At 43.7% G+C, this 18,402-nt stretch overlaps 1 protein-coding gene across 1 annotated transcript in view; it reads left to right on the forward strand.

The window, feature by feature from the left end:
• The first annotated feature begins 251 nt into the window (after positions 1 to 251).
• The window catches only part of gsg1l2b (gsg1-like 2b), a 187,226-nt gene continuing 169,075 nt past the window's right edge, over positions 252 to 18,402 (forward strand). The window contains exons 1-2 of the mRNA XM_059948841.1: positions 252 to 1,005; positions 2,276 to 2,323. Coding sequence (XP_059804824.1) covers positions 705 to 1,005; positions 2,276 to 2,323 — 349 coding nt within the window. The 5' untranslated portion in view covers positions 252 to 704. The remainder of the gene's footprint in view (positions 1,006 to 2,275; positions 2,324 to 18,402) is intronic.

The raw sequence follows: 18,402 nt of genomic DNA on the forward strand, positions 1-18,402 counted from the left end.
TGAGGTTGAAATGACAGACCACTTGGTAGATTGGCTGCGGAGAATCACTTCTCTGGTAAGGCAGGAGTCCATACACCCGAGTCTATGATTAAATCATCCAAGGGGTTCCGTGCGCTATACCGTGGGTCGGTAGTTGGGATAACTTGTTGCACTGAACTGAATTCCATTGGTTCGTGTGACCAGTACGCGCTTATTTCAGTATGGTCGAACGAACAGCACACGATTGGCTTGGATAACGAGAGGGGGAGAGAGAGAGAGGGAGCGGGAGAGAGAGGAGGAGAGAGAAAGAGTGAGAGAGAAGGGGGAGAGGAGGAGCGACGAGAAAGAGAGGAAGAGAGAGAGTGAGTGTGTGTGTGAGAGAGAGAGAGGGAGAGAGAGAGGGAGAGAGAGGGAGAGAGAGAGTGAGAGAGAGAGAGAGAGAGAGAGAGAGAGAGAGAGAGAGAGAGAGAGAGAGAGAGAGAGAGAGAGAGAGAGAGAGAGAGAGAGAGAGAGCGCTCTGCGGATTTCAGAGCGAGGAAATGCTGCCTCCTATCTGAGACAACAGCAACCCCAGTCACAGACACAACATCTATCGGATGGAACTGCGAACACCGGAGAGCTTCAACAAACTGGTGAACGATGGGCTCCGAAGAGGCGGCAAAGCAACACTGGACATTTAAGAACGACAGGACGGATGACTGTATCTGAAACCTCCCTGCGTTAAAATGGGAATCGACAGGAGACACCGGGCGTCCTTAGCTCTTACTCTCAACTTTATCGCCCTGGTCTTCTGTGTCACCGCCTTCAGTACCAGCTACTGGTGTGAAGGGACGAGGAAAGTAGTGAAACCTTTCTGTAAAACTAACTTAAAGGAAAAGCAGAATAACTGTATCGAATATAACAGTCGGGGCAATAACGACAGCAGCGTGGTCCAATATAGTTGGGAAACCGGCGATGATAAGTATGTGATCTGTTATTTCCACGCCGGCATCTGGTTCTCCTGCGAAGAAAATATCAGTGGTCAAGGTAAACAAGTCTAGCTACTCCTGATTGTTTCTCCTAGTGTGCACAAATACAAGCACACACACGTGCGTATAGCTGTAACATATGTATGTGGGTGAGAATGTCTGTGCATTTCTGTATACGTCCCGTGAATCTAAATAATACTTTATATTACCTTTATCTGTAAGCCCAGCTATTAAATCTGTTTTAGGTTTTCTATGCATCGAAATATGTTTAAAATTTAACTTTTTGTCAAAATCATTGTTTATTCCAATGTATTCATATAGCTTGAGTATCTACATCCATGTATGCCATACGCATAAAATTTAGATGTGTATGTCCACAACCATATTAAAATAAAACTAACACTTGGTGTAACTGGATTCAAATAGGAAACTCTCCCTGTGCGAAAGTTTGTCCAGATTATTTGCTGACCTCACTCTGCCAGCTGCAGGGTGTATTTGTTTACAGTGACGGCAGCCGAGGCTGGAGATGGTCGTCACGGCCTTCAGGAACGCCTGGACGCACGGACCGAGAACCGAGGCGCGCTGTGGAACTTGGAAGAGTTTTTTTTAAATCATTGTCACCTCCTCTCTATATTTTAAGTTTCATCCTTCTAATGTGACTGCGATTGATCTGCCCACACGGATAGGTGTTTGGGACAGGAGTGGGAGGGAAGGGATGCGAATTTCTAAATGCGTTGGCAGCATCTGGAAGTGTTCCGCCAGTGCGAAGAATGTATCAGGGAAACAGTGGAGACACATGCCGAGACAGTGGTGCTTGGTCTGTGACTGATTAGACCAGCGCTAGACGGATATGCTTCGGAGTATTTGTCATTCATACACAGTGCCCACATCTTAAACGGGACATAAGATTCACTTTGGAGGAGGGGTGTATTTTGTTAACATGAAAGCTACAGGTGGGAGTTTAACTAAGGTAAATGCAAAATCAAAATCAACACAATGATATTTTCAATATATAAAATAAATAGGGTTTAATTGCACCGCTGTTATTGTTACATCTCTGAATCTTAAAGGTTATTTCGATATTTCAGTTTGCGTTAGACTTTTGCCCTGTTTAATGTCTTGTATTTCTATCGTGAATCTTTGTTGATTTGTTTTCGACCTCTCTGAATAAAGCAGAGATTCTTAATGTGGTGCTGCACAATATCTAGAATCTCCCATTCCAACTCTTGTGTCATTGATAAATGCCTTGAATTGTATGAAGCTGATCTACATTTTGAAATGATTACTATGCAACATGCTTTAAGGACATTATTTGTTTTGTTTTGCAGGGGAAAAATGCAGAAGTTTCATTCATCTGACTCCTCCTACTGAACGAGGTTAGTTTTGGGCAAATATACAATGCCTACCCAGAAGTTACAGCTTGGGTATTTCCCCATTTGAAACTCCTATCATCTTTCTAGTTATTGTGGCCTTAACATATGTCTTAATACAGTACCATGCCAAACCTTTACCTTCTAACTGCAGAGCATATCCAATTACTTATGGAACCCTCTCACTATAAAGGCAGTAGGAGCCGTTGTCTTCATTTTCCAATGGCCCACAGTCCAGATGTTCCAACTTTGCTTCATTAAAATCTTGGAAATTTCCTGATAGTTCTGTAGAAGTACCTTCATCATTCTGACCATAGCTAGTCAGGCAAACTTTCAGGTTTAGCTGCTGATATTAGTCTCCTCACATGTGGTGCTGACTTGGAGCAATAATGCTTCAAATCTTTGTTACTCTACAGGGATGGTGCACCCACACTAGAGGAAATTATTGTTAATTAACAGTACAATAGGGAATAAGTAGTCATCAGTTCTAATTATTCTGGTTAAATAATTGTGATCAATAGCCTCCAGGATTAGGCGAGCTTGCCTTCATCAGTTAAGTATAGGAATTGGGACACCATATTGAAACTGTACAAATCATTGGTGAAACCAAACTGACCTCCCAGTTACAAGAAGGACAACATTAAGCTGAAAAGGTAAAGAAAAAGTGCATGAGGATTACACTGGAGCTGGAGGGCTTGAGTAATAATGAAAGGCAGGATAGTCTGTGAATGTTTTCCTTGAAGGGTAGAAGGCTGAATGGGTGAATCGATGGATATATGTATATAAAATGACAAAAGTCATAGATAGATGGATGGTAGAGGATGGAGATTTCAGGGGAGAGGGGAAAGATTTAAGTAGTACCTGAGGGAAAACTTTTTCACACAGAGGATGGTGGGAAGATGGAATGAGTTGCTGGACCATATATTTGGAAGTATGGGTAATTATGAAAGACATTTGGAGAGACACATGGGTAAGAAATGTTTAGAGGGATATGGGACCAATACAAGCAAATGGGATTAACTTGGATAGAGATGTAGACTGGCATGGATGAGTTAGGCTCCTTTCTCTGTGTTGTGTAACTCTGTGACTCTATAATCACAAAGCTGTAAGGAGGAGGCTTGCCACTCTTCACTCCAGATTAATCCAATATACTAGCCTTTTCATCAATATCCACATCCCAAAACTAATGCTTTGAAAAACAAATAATCTTGGTGTAATTTTACAATTTAGAGTGGTACCTATTAGAAGAAGAACTCAAGAATCCAGAGTATCATTACCATGTGAGATGCAAGTTGGCAATTAGGTTTGTTTTCCAAATTCCTTAGGTGTTAGCATGTGATTGGTTGATAAATTCCTAACATATTATTTTGCACTCTATCTTAACAGAGATATTGTTTGTGTAAACTTAAAATTATTGTCTCCATTTAAAAACACAAGGAAGAAATTCATTAAATGTCTTTGTGTAACTCTTTGCTTGGAATAAATTATCCCTCAAACCACCATTATCTATTGTTTTCCCAAATATGCCCTTCTGATAACCTTTGGAAACAGAGGATGTTCAATATTCTTCTGAATTACAAAACTTCCCAAATCTGCAGCCTATACTGGCTTAAGAGTAGTGTAACTCCACAACAAGTGTGCAAATTCTATAATGCCCTCCTTGTCCTTGAGGAATCAGTTTAGATGGAATCAGTTATGAAGTTTTTCAGTAGTACAGAAGATAGTTGAAATTCACTTGACCCTTGGAGCTGAGGTGAGTTGTACATCTGATGAAACTGCAAGAGAAATGAAGTGACTCACCATAATCGTTGGCTAGCTCCCTAGACAGTTGGAGGTGATTAGAAATCTATTTGTTGTTCCTCAGATACAGTGGTGTCCTTATTTGTCTGCTACCATTGTCCTTCAGGAGAAGCAAGCTGGAGTTTAGGAGATGTTATGATGGTGGAAAGTACTGAGGATTGAACATCCTTTGTTTCAAAAGCTATCAGGTTGGCATAATTGCCATACAAAAAACAAACAATTAGCAAGACACTTAATGCTGAGTAAAGAGTTGCGTGTGGATGTCAATGGCCTGGGCCAGTCACGGACACCTGGGCAGGTGCGGGGCACAACCCTTAGGAAGCAATAGGTGGAAGGGGCAGAACCCCCACCGGGCAGCAGCAGTCCAGCCAGATCCGCCCGATGGAGGCGACAAGTAGGAAGGGGCAGAGCCCCCGCCAGGCAGCGGCAGTCCAGCTGGCCCCGCCCGACGGAAGCAATGGGTAGAAAGGGGCAGAAACCCGCCGGGCAGCAGCAGTCCGGCCAGCCCCGCCTGACAGAGGCAACGGGTAGGAAGGGGCAGAAACCTGCTGGGCAGCGGCAGTCTGGCTGGATCCACCCGACAGAGGCAACGGGTAGGAAGGGGCAGAGCCCCCATCAGGCAGCGGCAGTCCTGCCGGACCCGCCCAACAGAGGCAACAGGTAGGAAGGGGCAGAACCCCTGCCGGTCAGCGGCAGTCCAGCCGGACCCACCCGACGGAGGCAACGGGTAGGAAGCTGGGTCCAGGGTAAGCAACAAAACTACAGTGATCCACCGGGTACGTTGGTAAATTGGGAAAGGCAACCAACAGCGTGGCAGCGCAAGCTAGGAGAATAAGGCGGAACAGTGGGATCAGCACACAGGAGAGAAGCAGGGGAACAAGACCAACCGGATAGAGCATACCCAGAACAGTCCAGCAACCAGGGCAGAGCAGGATTCCGAGCAAGGCAGCAACCAGGGTAGGACCGGATTCCAACCAGGGCAGAACAGGATACAGAACAAAACAACCACCTGCCCAGTCTCAGTCCTTTATAAACACCTGCTGCTGAATTGGCCACAGTTTTGCCTCCTTGATCCAGGCTGATCTTAACAGGCTCAAAAGGGCCAGGAGGGACAGCTGCAAGACCCGGAGTCCGGAGCACTTGGACCAGATCAAGACCCGGAATGTGGATTCCCGACCAGACCGGACCCTGACACACTCATCTTATCAATGGTTCTGAGATCTTGGCATGTGCAAATTGGTTGCTCATTTCCCCAATGCTACGAAAGTGATTGTGCACCGTGTGTGTTCTACTGATTGTGAAGCACTTTCTGGAGACATTAAGGGAATGAAAAATGGTATATAAATGCAAATCCTTTTGTTCTACAGGCAATTTACATTTAAGTCAAGCCAAAGATATTTCATGCTGTTTTGCTTTCTTAAGAACCGAAGCTACTTTCCCCACCAATCAATCAAAACAACATCAAGGCATCACTCAGAAAACGATCAACTGAAAAGATGTTGGTAATGGATGTTTCAGTCTGAAGTGGCTGGTTTGTTTTGTGAAGATAGTGACTAGGGGAATAAAGCAGCTGTTCTGGCTAAATGCTGAATAGTAAATAGACCTGCAATAAATTGGACTCATTTCAGATAGGGAGGGTTGGTTGACGGTAAAGGTTAACCACAGTATCCCTTTGACTAATTCATTAGTCATGTAGCTTACTGGCAGGTCCATTGAACAAATTGCATTCCAAAACCTTCAACACTGCTTAAGTAAGGAAATAAAATAGTTCACTAGTGAGTGGTGGGAACTTAGAACTCATAATTTGACAATATGGTGGAGGCAAAAAGTTTACCACATTTACAAAACAGCTGAAGTAGTTGGATGTAAGCTTGTAAATGACTTTGTCCTGAGAATATAGGAGAATAAAGGTCAATACCCTCCACCTGCACTGTAAATGTGCATGGTTCTGTGATTCTAATATATACTTGAGTAAAAGATAACAGATTCTCTCTGAAGGCGACACATTCCAAGAACAAAAACATTCTAGCCTTATATTGGTTTAAGATAGTGCTGGTGGAGCACAGCAGCGACTTGCTGGTAGCAAACAAAACAAACAGAACTGTAAATTATTGCATTAATCACATTTTTTCTTGGATGTGATGACTGCAGTCAGTTGCCTGTGGCTTTCCTTTCGGAACTGGGCTTTTGAATCGCGTGTGCAACCTAGCATTTTTGCAGTGTGACCAGAAGTCTTGAAGGTGCAGAGCATGCGCGGGCAGAGTTGAGGCAGCAGGACCCGGGCTCAGGAGCAGGGAGTAAGCCATTGCTGGAGTGCACGTGGCAAAACCAAGGCGAGGCAGAGTTGAGGTGGTGGGGGCCCGGGGCCCGGGCCCCGACCCAAGGTTGGTCCAATTTAAGCACCAGACTGAATTGGGAAGGTCAGCTACGGGCTGAATTGAGGCAACAGGGCCTGAGCCTGTGAGCACATCGAGAGTGAGGAAAAACCTGAGGCTTGGGCGAAATAAGCACAGGGCCAGATTGAAAAGATCAGGGCGTACTCGTCTCTGTGCTGAACTGAGGCTGCGGCCTGCAGCAAACAGGCTGCTGAACTGGCTGCAGTGATGACTGGCTTTGTTGCTGTGAACTCACTTCTGTGAACTTCAGTTCCGAATGTTTATTGTTTGCATGCTTTGTTTTTTTCTACACATTGGGTGTTTGGTGGTCTTTTTTTAATGGTGTCTGTTGGGTTTCTTTGTCTTGTGGCTGCCTTGATAGTAAATGTACTTTGAACTCTGAACTAACTAGTAAAAAACATTTAGAAGCACTTATCCTGGTTATTCTTAAAGACGGGTCATTCTAACAAAGGTCTTAATTTGCTCAACTGAAATCAAAACAGTTTTCAGTGAACAAACTGTGTACTATATAAAATGATTTTACAAAATTTATTGCAGTAAGAATTCAGTGTAGTTTTAGTTCTGTTGATTTAGTCAAGTACCCTGAGGCTACTTGAATGATTCCTACAGGATTAGAATTACCAATTGCCAGTAGTCATGTTGTTCGGCTACATTATTTCAAATGTTCCTAGTGTTCACGTATCTAATTATATCTCCAGCCCTTGATATTCCTAGACGGTTGTCCAAGCACAATTTCTGTTTAACTTAACATTCCTTTTGATTCTATGTCCTTTAGTCCTGGCCTAATTTCTTCTTTTATCCTTTTCAAGCTTATGGTTAGTTCATGTCTCATCCTGTCATCTCTTCCTTTTGCCCAGTCTATGTAGTGGCAGAGTTACACTGCTGTGTTGCCTTTGGATATGGCTGTGATCAGTGCTAATCTATATATCTCCTAGGGTGTACTGTGAGGTGATGCACCATGATTAGTGAGCTGCCTTTAATTCTTTAGTGAGACTAGGGTACAAATTGTCAACTTATCTCTTGTTCTAAGAGAGAATCGATCTATTGCTCTTGTGACACTTCCATTGAGCCTGAAAATAATCATTTTTTCTGAATTAACTCAATGTTTTCAGAACATATAGCTAATCTTTACAAATCTTATAATTAACACACAGAAAAATGCAAATTGTATCCTCTCCCTTATACACTCAGTGGCCACTTTATTTGGTCCTCCTGTTCACCTAATCTTTAATGCAAATATCTAATCTGTTAGTCAAGTGGCAGCAACTCAATGCATAAAAACATGCAAAAGTCAAGAGGTTCAGTTGTTGGTCAGACCAAACATCAGAAATGGGAAGAAATGCAATCTATGTGACTTTGACTGTGGAATGTTGCCAAATGGAGTCTTTGAGCATTTCAAAATCTACTGACCTCATGTGATTTTCATACAATCAGCCGCTGGAGCTTACAGAGAATGATGCAAAAACACCCCCAAAAAAGCGTCCTCATAACTCAAAACCTGCAGCCTCACTAATAACTCTATGAATACGTTTTGCACCATTTCCAGCTTAATAAAATCCTTCCTGTAGCCAGGTGACTACAACTGCACTCAATGCTCTAGGTGTGGTCTCACCAATCATTTGTGCATTTTTAACGTGATGTCCCAACACATTTCATAGAGTCAAAGAGTCATAGAACACCACAACATCTATCTAGTCTCATCGACCCACACCTGGACTATAACCCTCCATAGCATCTTCCATCCACATACTTATCCAAATCTCTTAAATTTTGAAATGAACCCATATCCATTATTTTCACTGACAGCTTGTTCCACAATTGCACCACCCCTTAGGTTCCTCTTAAATATTTCACCCTTCACGCTAAACCCATGACCTTTAGTTCAAGTCTCCGCCAACTTCAATGAAAAAAGCTTGCTTGTATTTTATCTTTACTTCTCATAATCGTGTATACCTCTATCAAATCTCTCCATTCTCCTGTGCTCCATGGAATAAAGTCCCAACCTATTCAACCCTTCCCTATAAATCCTGGCCGCATCCATCTGAATGTTCTCTTTACTCTTTCAATTTTACTGATATCTTTCCTGTAAGTAGGTGACTAAGCACACAATACACCAAATCTGGCCTCACCCATGTCTTACACAACATCAACATAACATCCCAACTCCAATACATTATTGTCTGAATTATGAAAGCCAGTGTGAATTAAGCTCTCTTTACAACCCATCTATGTGTGACACCACCTTCAAGGAATTATGAATCTGTATTCACAAATCCCTCTGTCTACTGCTCTTCTCAGTACCCTACCACTCCCTGTGCAAGTCTTAGCCTGGTTTGTCCTCTCAAACTGCAATACCTCACATTTGTCTGCATTGAATTCCATCTGTCACTTTTCAGCCCATGTTTTTCAGCTGGTCCAGATCCTACAGCAAGCTTTGGTAGTCTTCCTTGCTGTCCAGTACACCCCCAATCTTGATGTCCTCTCACAAATTTAATGATTCAGGTTAACAGATTATCATCCAGATTGTTGATATAGATAACAACCTACAAATATCCCAGCACTGACTCCTGCGGCACTCCACCAGTCCTCCAGTCAGAGGCAATCATCTACTACCACTCCTTGGCTTCTCCTACTAAGCCAATGTTGAATCCAATTTACTACCTCATCCTGAATGCCAAGTGGCTGAGCCTTCTTGATCAGCTTCTTATGAATGTTTTTGTCAGAGGCCTTGCCAAGTCCATGTAGACAATGTCCTTCTTCAACTCTCCTGGTAACCTCCTCAAAAAACTCTTAGCATTTATTAGACATGAACTATTACACACTAGGCCATGTTGACTATTCCTAAACAGGCTCTCTCTATCCAAATATTTTTTATATTCTGTCTCTTGGAATACTTTCCAATAATTTACCCGTTATTGATATCAGGCTCACAGCCCTGTAATTTCATAACATAATGTCAGAGTTTTTTTTGAACAACAAAACAATAGAACCACATTAGCTATCCTCCACTCTTCTGACACCTCATTCAAGGATAATGATGTTTTAAATACATCTGCCATGCCCTGCAATTTCTGCACTAGCCTTGCATAGGGTCTGAGGGGACACCTTGTCAGGCCTTGGGGAGTTATCCACCCTAATTACAGCAAGTCTGTAATCCATATATGATCCTTGATCTCCCTTCTATTTGCCTCAGTTCTATACTGTATCTATGTCCAGCTACAGAGTATATACAGATGCAAGTAATCAATTTAAGATCTCCTTTTCTCCTTTACTCCATGCATAGATGACCATGCTGATCTTGAAGTGGACCAATTTTGTCCCTTGCTATCCCTTTGCCCTTAATATATCTCTAGAAGCCTTAGGTATTCTCCTTCACCTTATCTACCAGAGCACCCTCGTGCCTTCTTGTAACCCTCCTAATCTTAAGTGTTCTGTTGCATTTCTTATACTCCTTAAGCACCTCATTGGTTCCTTGCTGCCTATATTCACTATGCACCTCTTCCTTCTAACTAGAGCCTCAAAATCCTCTGAAAACCAAGGAACCCAATACCTATTAGCCTTGCCTTTTATTCTAACAGCAATGTACAAACTCTGTATTCTCAATAATTCACTTTTGAATGCCTCCCACTTACCAAAAATTATTTTGCCAGACAATAAGCTATTCCAGTCCACACCAACCAGATCTTTTCTGATGCCATCAAAGTTGGCCTTTTTCCGATTTCAAATCGTAACCTGAGGACCATTCCTATACCTCTCCATAATTTGCCACAACCTTATTTTTCTTGCAACTATCCACTATCTCTCTGCAAATTTGCTCTTCCAAATCCCACTGACTATTGGAAGGTCTATAATATAATCCTACTAAAGTGGTCACTCCTTTCTTCTTCCTCATTCCCACCCATATGACTTCACAAGCTCTCATGCTCCATCTTCTGATCCCTGTCTTTGTATGCAGGCTTCTTTCCGCACAACCACTCTGCTAGCTCCACTGGTTCTCTGACTCCCATCACCTTACAACTCTAGTTTGTTGCCCTTGGAGCAATAATTGCAAAACTTCCCACAAGGAAATTGGTTCCTCTCCAATTCAGGAGAAAACTGCCCCATCTGTACAGGTCCCACCTACCCTCGGAGAGATGCCTGTGATACAAAATCTGAAACATTCCCTCCTGCATTATCTCCTTACCTACATGTGAAAATTTCTAGCCTCACTAGTATTGGCACCAGTATAATTCTTGGAGCTCATGTCCTTTAGCTTAGTACCTAACTCTCTGAGCTCACTCTGCAGGAACTCATCACCCCTTCTATCTATGGCACTGGTTCTGAAGTGAACCACTGCCTGGCTGGTGAGCTTTCCTCTGAAGAATGCTATGGACTTGATCTGAAGAGTCCCAAGACCCTGGCACCTGGGAGGTAACATGCACTCCAGGAATCTTGTTCTTGTCCACAGAATCTCCTTTCTGTTTCCCTAACCAAGGAATTCCCTATCACTATAGCTCACCTCTTCCCCCCTCCCTTTCTGAGTCACAGAGCCAGACTCAGTGCCAGAGACCTGACCGCTGTGGCTTTCCTCTGCTTTCTTATCCTCTCAACAGTATCTAAATCAATACACTTGTTCTTGAACAGGACAGTCATAGGGAAACTCTGGCTGTTTATTCCCTTTCCCTCTCCTGAAGGTCTCCCATTTAGTTGTGTCCTGCACCTTAGGTATAACAATCTCCCAGTATCTCCTGCTGTCAACCCCTCAGTCTCCTGAATGATCTTTCAGCTCCACCTACAGTTCATCAATGTGGTCTGAAAGCAGCTGCTTGGGCGGTTCACTTCTTGCAGCTGTAGTTGTCAAGGATACTGGTGGTCTCCTTGTCTTCTCACATCCCTCAAAAGGAGTATTCCTTTGTCCTGACTGTTATTACCATTGTTCTACCTGTGCAATAAGAAAGAAAAGGAAGGAAGGAAGGAAGGAAGGAAGGAAGGAAGGAAGAAAGAAACAGACCAGATGCTTGTGTTAGCCTTCTGATGCACTATCAATTACTCCAAAAGACTGGAAGTAGAGTAAATACTGAAAGGCTTTTATTAGCAGTGAAATAGATCCACGTCCATGCTGTATGTCTGCCCTGGACTATGGGAGGAACAATGACACAATCACCTTTATCCAGGGGGCTGTGGGAGGAGCCGCAGGAGCAGTCAGCAGAGGGCGTGTTCAGACATGTCCAGATAGATAATCCAGTTACAATCTATGTACATGGTTTACCACATTCACCCCTCCTTTTTAAAAAGAGAGTCCCAGAGGGGTGAAATGAAACATTTAAAACAAGTATATTTACAGCTTAAGTCTATCAGGCGGTCGAGTCCGTCGCTGCGATCTACGTAACACCCGTGGTGATTGCACCGGCAACGGAGGTTGTGCTGGCTCTGGCCTGACTTGAGGTGCCAACACATTAGGCGTCGATAATCCCTTGTGTGTGCGCGTCGCACCCGGTACAGGAGTGTTGTGTGGTGTCTGTAAAGGGATTGGAGTGCATGGTGTCTCGTGGGTATACACCTTGGTGGGTACGAGGTTCATAGTCACCATGGAGTGTTCAGGGTAGGGGCCTGGTACTCCTGCGGGTGCCAGGTCACAGATGGAGACCGTGTCCTCCCGCCCATCAGGTAAGACCACGTAGGCATACTGGAGGTTCGCATGAAGTAGGTGAACCCTCTTGACAATCGTGGAGTATTTATTGCTCCTCTCATGTTTCCGGAGCAGCACTGGCCCTGGGGATGTCAGCCAGGTCGGTAGGGTGGTCCTGGTGGTCGACTTCCTGGGAAAAGAAAAGAGTCGCTCATGAAGGGTGGCACTGGTGGACGTGCATAACAGGGAGCGGATGGAGTGGAGTGCCTTGGGGAGAAGCTTCTGCCAGCGAGAGACTGGTAGTCGCTTTGACCGAAGGGCTAAGAGTGTGGCCTTCCACACCATGGCATTCTCTTTCTCCACCTGTCCAATCCCCCAGGGATTATAGCTCATGGTCCTACTAGTAGCAATACCCCTAGCCAGCAGGTACTGGCGCAGCAAGTCACTCATAAATGAGGACCCTCTGTCACTGTGGATATAGCATGTGTATCTGAACAGAGTGAAGAGCTTGAGCAGGGCTTTTATGACAGACGTGGTAGTGGTATCGGGGCAGGGGATGGCTAAGGGGAACTGCGAGTACTCGTCGATTATGTTAAGAAAGTATACATTGCAGTCGGTGGAGGGAAGGGGGCCCTTAAATTCGGCACTCAGTCACTCAAAGGGGCAGGTGGCCTTGATTAGTTGTGCCTTTTCGGGTCGGTAGAAGTGCGGTTGTTGCCATGGTGTTGGGTGGGATGCGCAGGTCGGTGTGTGTGTGTGTGGTCAGTAGCGGGGTATGTGACATATTCCCACAGAACTGAGGATTTCAGACAGTGATTGGTGGGAGGGGCCCGTCATACTCCATTGTCACACTTTTCAGGTGGCTCTGGAAGTCGAGCCCCAATAGCACAGGGGCACACAGTTGAGGCATGACCAGTGATGTAAAGTCTCGATATTCTGTGCCCGGCACCACTAGTGTCGCTACACAACACCCCCGGATGTCTGTGGAATGCGACCCAGAAGCCATGGTGATCCTCTGACACCGGCTGTGTCAAGAGTCCACAACGCTGCACCGTGTCCGGGTGGATAAAATTCTCTGGGCTGCCCATGTCAAACAGGCAGCTTGTCCTGCGCCCCTCCACTAGGATGTTCATCATTGACCTTGCGAGCTGGTGGGGAGCGTTTTGTTCGAGGGTCACGGATGCCAAAGTTGAATCGCTGTCTTGGTCCGGCGCATTGGGGTGCCTGGTAAGCACCTGTGGCTTGTAAGTGGTGCGAGGTGGCACCGACCAAGATGGCCACCCCCATGTCTCGTACATGGTGGCCGCGTGCAGGCAAGATGGCAACCCCCATGCCTCGCACGTGGCGCTACTCGATCCTGCTAGCAGTTTGGACTTACAGGCCTTGGCGAAGTGGCCCTTCCTTCCACAGCTGGAGCAGGTAGCTTCTTGGGCCGGGCAGCTTTTTCGAGTAACACTTCGCAGACTCACGACTGGCAGCAGCTGTGGTCGATTTGCCGGAGGGTTGCAGGGTCTGCGGCGTCCACGAGGCTGTCTGGAGATCACGTGCCTGGAGAGCATCAGAGTTGTGCAGGGCGGCCTCCAGTGTGTCGGCCAGCTCATTCGCCAAATGTAAGGTAAGATCGGCGTGTGCCAGCAGCCGCTGGCACACATACACTGACCTGGTCCCCGTGATGAAGGCATCTCTTACTAGGAGCTCCGCATGCTGTTCGGCCATCAGCCCCCGGCAATCGCAAGCCCGCACAATTGTCTGAAGGGCCTGGACAACCTCAGCGCTTAACTCTCCGGGCCGCTGCTGCCGTGTTGCTAAGCGATGTCGTGCATAGACGGTATTTACAGTATTGTCTACTGAGGGCACTCATCGTGCCATCATAGCTCAGCTGGTCTTTAATCGTTGAGTAGACCTGTGGACTGACCCTGGAGAGAACTCTGTGCTTCGTGGCGACTCGGTCACTTCAATCTCCTCCAGGTATGATTCGAAGCAGGCTAGCCAGAGTTCGAAAACGTTTCCGGCCTCAGGTGTTTGCGGGTCGAGGTCTAACTTGTCGGGTCTCAGAACGTGTTCCATGCCTTAAAATTACTGTTAATAAAATTGATGCACTATCAATTACTCCAAAAGACTGGAAGTAGAGTAAATACTGAAAGGTTTTTATTAGCAGTGAAATGGATCCACGTCCATGCTGTATGTCTGTCCTGGACAGTGGAAGGAGCAGTGACACAATCACCTTTATCCAGGGATCTGTGAGAGGAGCCACAGGAGCAGTCAGCAGAGGGGTGTCCAGGCATGTCCAGACAGATAACCCAGTTACAACCTATATACATGGTTTACCACACCTTCTCACCAAAACTTCTTGAATCAAAGCCTCAAGATCCCTCCTCTAACCTTATCCCACTCTCATCAAGGTCACTTTTTATTGGCCCATTTCAATTGCCTAATAAACCAAATGATTTCAAGCCCACCACTTGTTTAAATCTTACATTCACTCACCAAAAGCAGCAGTCTGCATGATCTCCAGCCTGCCCAAAGTACCTTCAGGCCCTACCAGAGTATTTAAAATTTGATCTCACTAAATGTACTCATTGCTTTGATCAATGAAGGCAGGCATATCATATGCCTTCTTCAGCAGCCTGGTTATCTGCGTTGCTACTTTCAATGATCTATGTACCTGAATCTATAGGTCTCTTGGTTCTTTAATATTCTGCAGGGTCGCACCAGTTTGTGTGTATATCTTGCCCTGGTTTAACTCCATTAAGTTCTATCTGTCATTTTTGGCCCTCTTCCCCAGATGTCCTAGATCTCTTTTCCATCTTGAATGCATAAATGATTTTTTAATGATCTTTATAAATGATCAATCCTAGCTTTTTTTCTTGTGTATTTCATGGCCACGTACCATGAATCATCAAGGTTACATCCAATGTTTATATGAATGTGCTATTAATTTGGATATAACTGAAAATGCTGACCACTTATACTATTTATTTTATAATGGGATATAGATTTTTTATGTCTGCATTGTACTGCTACCACAAAACACCAAATCAATGTTGCTTGTGATCATGAATCTGATTCTGATTCAAATGGATTGACTTCTCTATATATTCAAGATGTAAGTAATCAGACAGGCCGAACAAAATAAAAAGAAATGTTGATTGTCAGGGCATTGATGATCAAGTTATCAGAACATGATGATTTGTGAATGCGTCAGCCATCTTGTCTTAATCTACCAGATAAATACAGATTACTTTAACTATTACTCTAACACACTCCTTAAATATCCTTTATATTTCAGTTCTGAATTTCCACTACTTTATATTAATGTTAAATTTGTCATTAAAATCTTGCCTGTTTTGAAGGATATAAAAGGCCTCTTGGAGGATGAACCAGAATGGAATTGCAACCTGGGAATGGTTTACAAGGTTGTGACTGGGAAGACATCAGTCCTCCTGAAACCTCACTTTCCTTTGCATTTATATCAAAGGGAGCTTAGCAGACTCAGGGCACAAACTGAGGAACAGAAATGTTTCTGAAACATTCTTTCTACTCTTATTGAATTGCTGCTTGGGCTTTCAGTTAAAGTATGGTTTGGCTTTCTATAGTGAGTCTGAATTTCACACACTTCTCACATTTTGATAGCAATAAAATAATTGAGATAGACCTTATATTTCTCACAATAATAGTTAATACTAAGTACATACATTAGACGCTTTTAGGAATCTTACATATATTTGTCAAACCATGACAAGTTGTTACAAATAATGAATTGATTCATGCTACTCTCTCTCTCTCTCTCTCTCTCTCTCTCTCTCTTCCTCATTCCCACATCAGATTTTCTATAAGCTACTCTTCCAGTATTTGCAATTCAGCACACTTATGACTGGTGCTGTAGCAGCACTGCCTCTTGCTGCTGAGGATGATTGAATGCTATCCTCTCCTCACTCACTTATGGTGAATAAGACGACAACGTTCGGCAGTGTATAATCACATTTAACAGTGCTTCCATCCAAAACTGTGGCTAGTTTCAGAAAATTCAGTTAGAGTTACTTTGAAAACTCATTGCATTTTAGTAGCCATCCCTTTTTGCTACATTAATTAAATATCTGATCATTTAATCGCTTAAGCATTCAGGATTTCTTTCTGTCACATTGACATTATTGAGGTACTAGGCTCTCTTAACACCCTTCTCTTTCAGCTGTGCTTCTGCTGTTTCATCAGGTTGTTATGTAAAGTCACAACAAATGCAATAATAGGAGTGTCTAGTTTGGCTAATTAACACAAAGACAAATATTTAATGAGCTGCCTTGGAACAAGGGAGACAAAAGAACCTGCAGATAAAGGAATCTGGATCAAAAATAAAATGCTGGAGAGACCCAATGGGTCAGGCATCTCTGGAGGGAAATGAGCAGTTGACCTCTCGGTCACCACCTTTGATCTTGGTCTTGATCTGAAATGTCAGCTGTCCAATTCCCTGCACAGACACTGCCTGGCATGCTCAGTCCCTCCAACGTTCTGTTGTCACTTTGGTACAGGGAAGCCCCCATTTCAACGTTAAGGATGAGTGGGTAGCCTGTGAGGTTTATGCTTGGGTTATGCATGATTGCTTCTTTTCCAATATAAGTGGGCACTTGCCAAGGATTCACAGGAATCGGAAAGGATGCTACACTTTTTCAAAGAGATGCTGAAGGATATTTTATTAGGATATTTTCCTCTGTTTGGTAATATCCTTCTGTGACAGAGCTCAGAATAGAGTATCCGTTAAGATGAATTAATGCAGTGTGTGTCCTTGTGAATGAGTAAATGACTGCATGAATTACAGCAAGCAATTCTTCACAGACTACTTAGGCAGTCAGTAATTAATTAGTACCCAAGAAAAGGTCAATGGTAGATGCACTAATTTGAATTTTAGTCATTGGCTAAAGAAACAAACAGCCCGAAAGCTCAAAGTGGACAGCAACAGTGAACAGCTGAAGGATTGTGCATAACCATCGAGGCAATTAGATCACCTCAAAGACTGTGTTAGTGACAGCAGTGCGTGATTCAGGATAATCATGCTAAAACAGGAGACCTCACCATCAATCAAACATCCCTTCCACACCAATTACTTCTGTATCCTTATTTCAGAAGAGCACCTGCTGGATCATTTATGACCACCTTGTTCTCCTCCAGCTCCCATAAATAATCTACCTCCACAATTGGGACTTGGGACGTGAAGGTAACATATTCTACCACATCTACTAATTTGCCTTGTTCCAAATCTGATTGTTTCAAATCTACTTAGGTATTCACACTGTGTAGACAGAGACACTTAATCTCTCATCTTGTAAGTTAGTCATGAAACTGTCACTGAAGCAGACACAAACTTTTTGAATGACAACTCTGTTTCTCCATAGGAGGCTGGGTTTTTGCCCTTTACTCTTAATCATAAGCACTTTTTCTTCTGTTATCCTTATCGCTGTGCTCACTTATCTAGTAGGTAACTGAGACTCTCCAAGTTTCATACTGCTCATAAGTTCTAATAACAGTTGAACAGCTATGGGATGCAGGAAATGTAGCCCCCTGCTTATTTGTTGGTCCTAATAATTCACTCAAGGGAGCACAATAAAATATTCAACTCATTCTGACTCTTCTGCAATTCATTAAGATCATGGTACATCATTAGCCTCAGCACCATTTTCCTGCACTAACCCTATATCCTCATATCTAAAAACACGCTGATCTTCATTTTGTGTATATTCAGCATAGATCTTTCATATCTCTGTTGGTTAATGAATTCTGAAGATTCACTCATCGCTCGATGAAGACATTTCTTCTCATCACTGCCCTGAATGGCTGATGAATTAGGAGTAATCTTATTGAAATATATAAGATCATAAGCCGCCACAACAGCGTAGGTGCTGAGACGTTTCCACTCATGGCAGAGGTTTTCAATGAGAGAAACCAAAACAAAGTCAGTTATTTAGAGGCATGGGAATTTTTTTTCCCAAAGGGTGGTATATTCCTCAAATTGTCTACCCCATAGTAATCTAGAGCCTAAATCATTGGGGTTAGATGATATTTTGGAGGTAAATATACTTGAGATAAAGCAGGGAACTGAAGGCTGTACTGGCACATAGAGGGAGGCAGGGACTGGGGCAGATTAGAGATAATCATATTGAATAGAAGGGCTCATGGTCTATCTAGACTTGGCTTCCAACTCCTTACACTTAAGATTCCTGTCTGCAGTCTGCTAACCTGAAATACTGCAAAAAAAAATTATCCCAGTAGACTCCTACCTGATCATCCTC

This window comes from Hypanus sabinus, chromosome 23 (assembly GCF_030144855.1).
Source record: "Hypanus sabinus isolate sHypSab1 chromosome 23, sHypSab1.hap1, whole genome shotgun sequence".
NCBI lineage: Eukaryota > Metazoa > Chordata > Chondrichthyes > Myliobatiformes > Dasyatidae > Hypanus > Hypanus sabinus.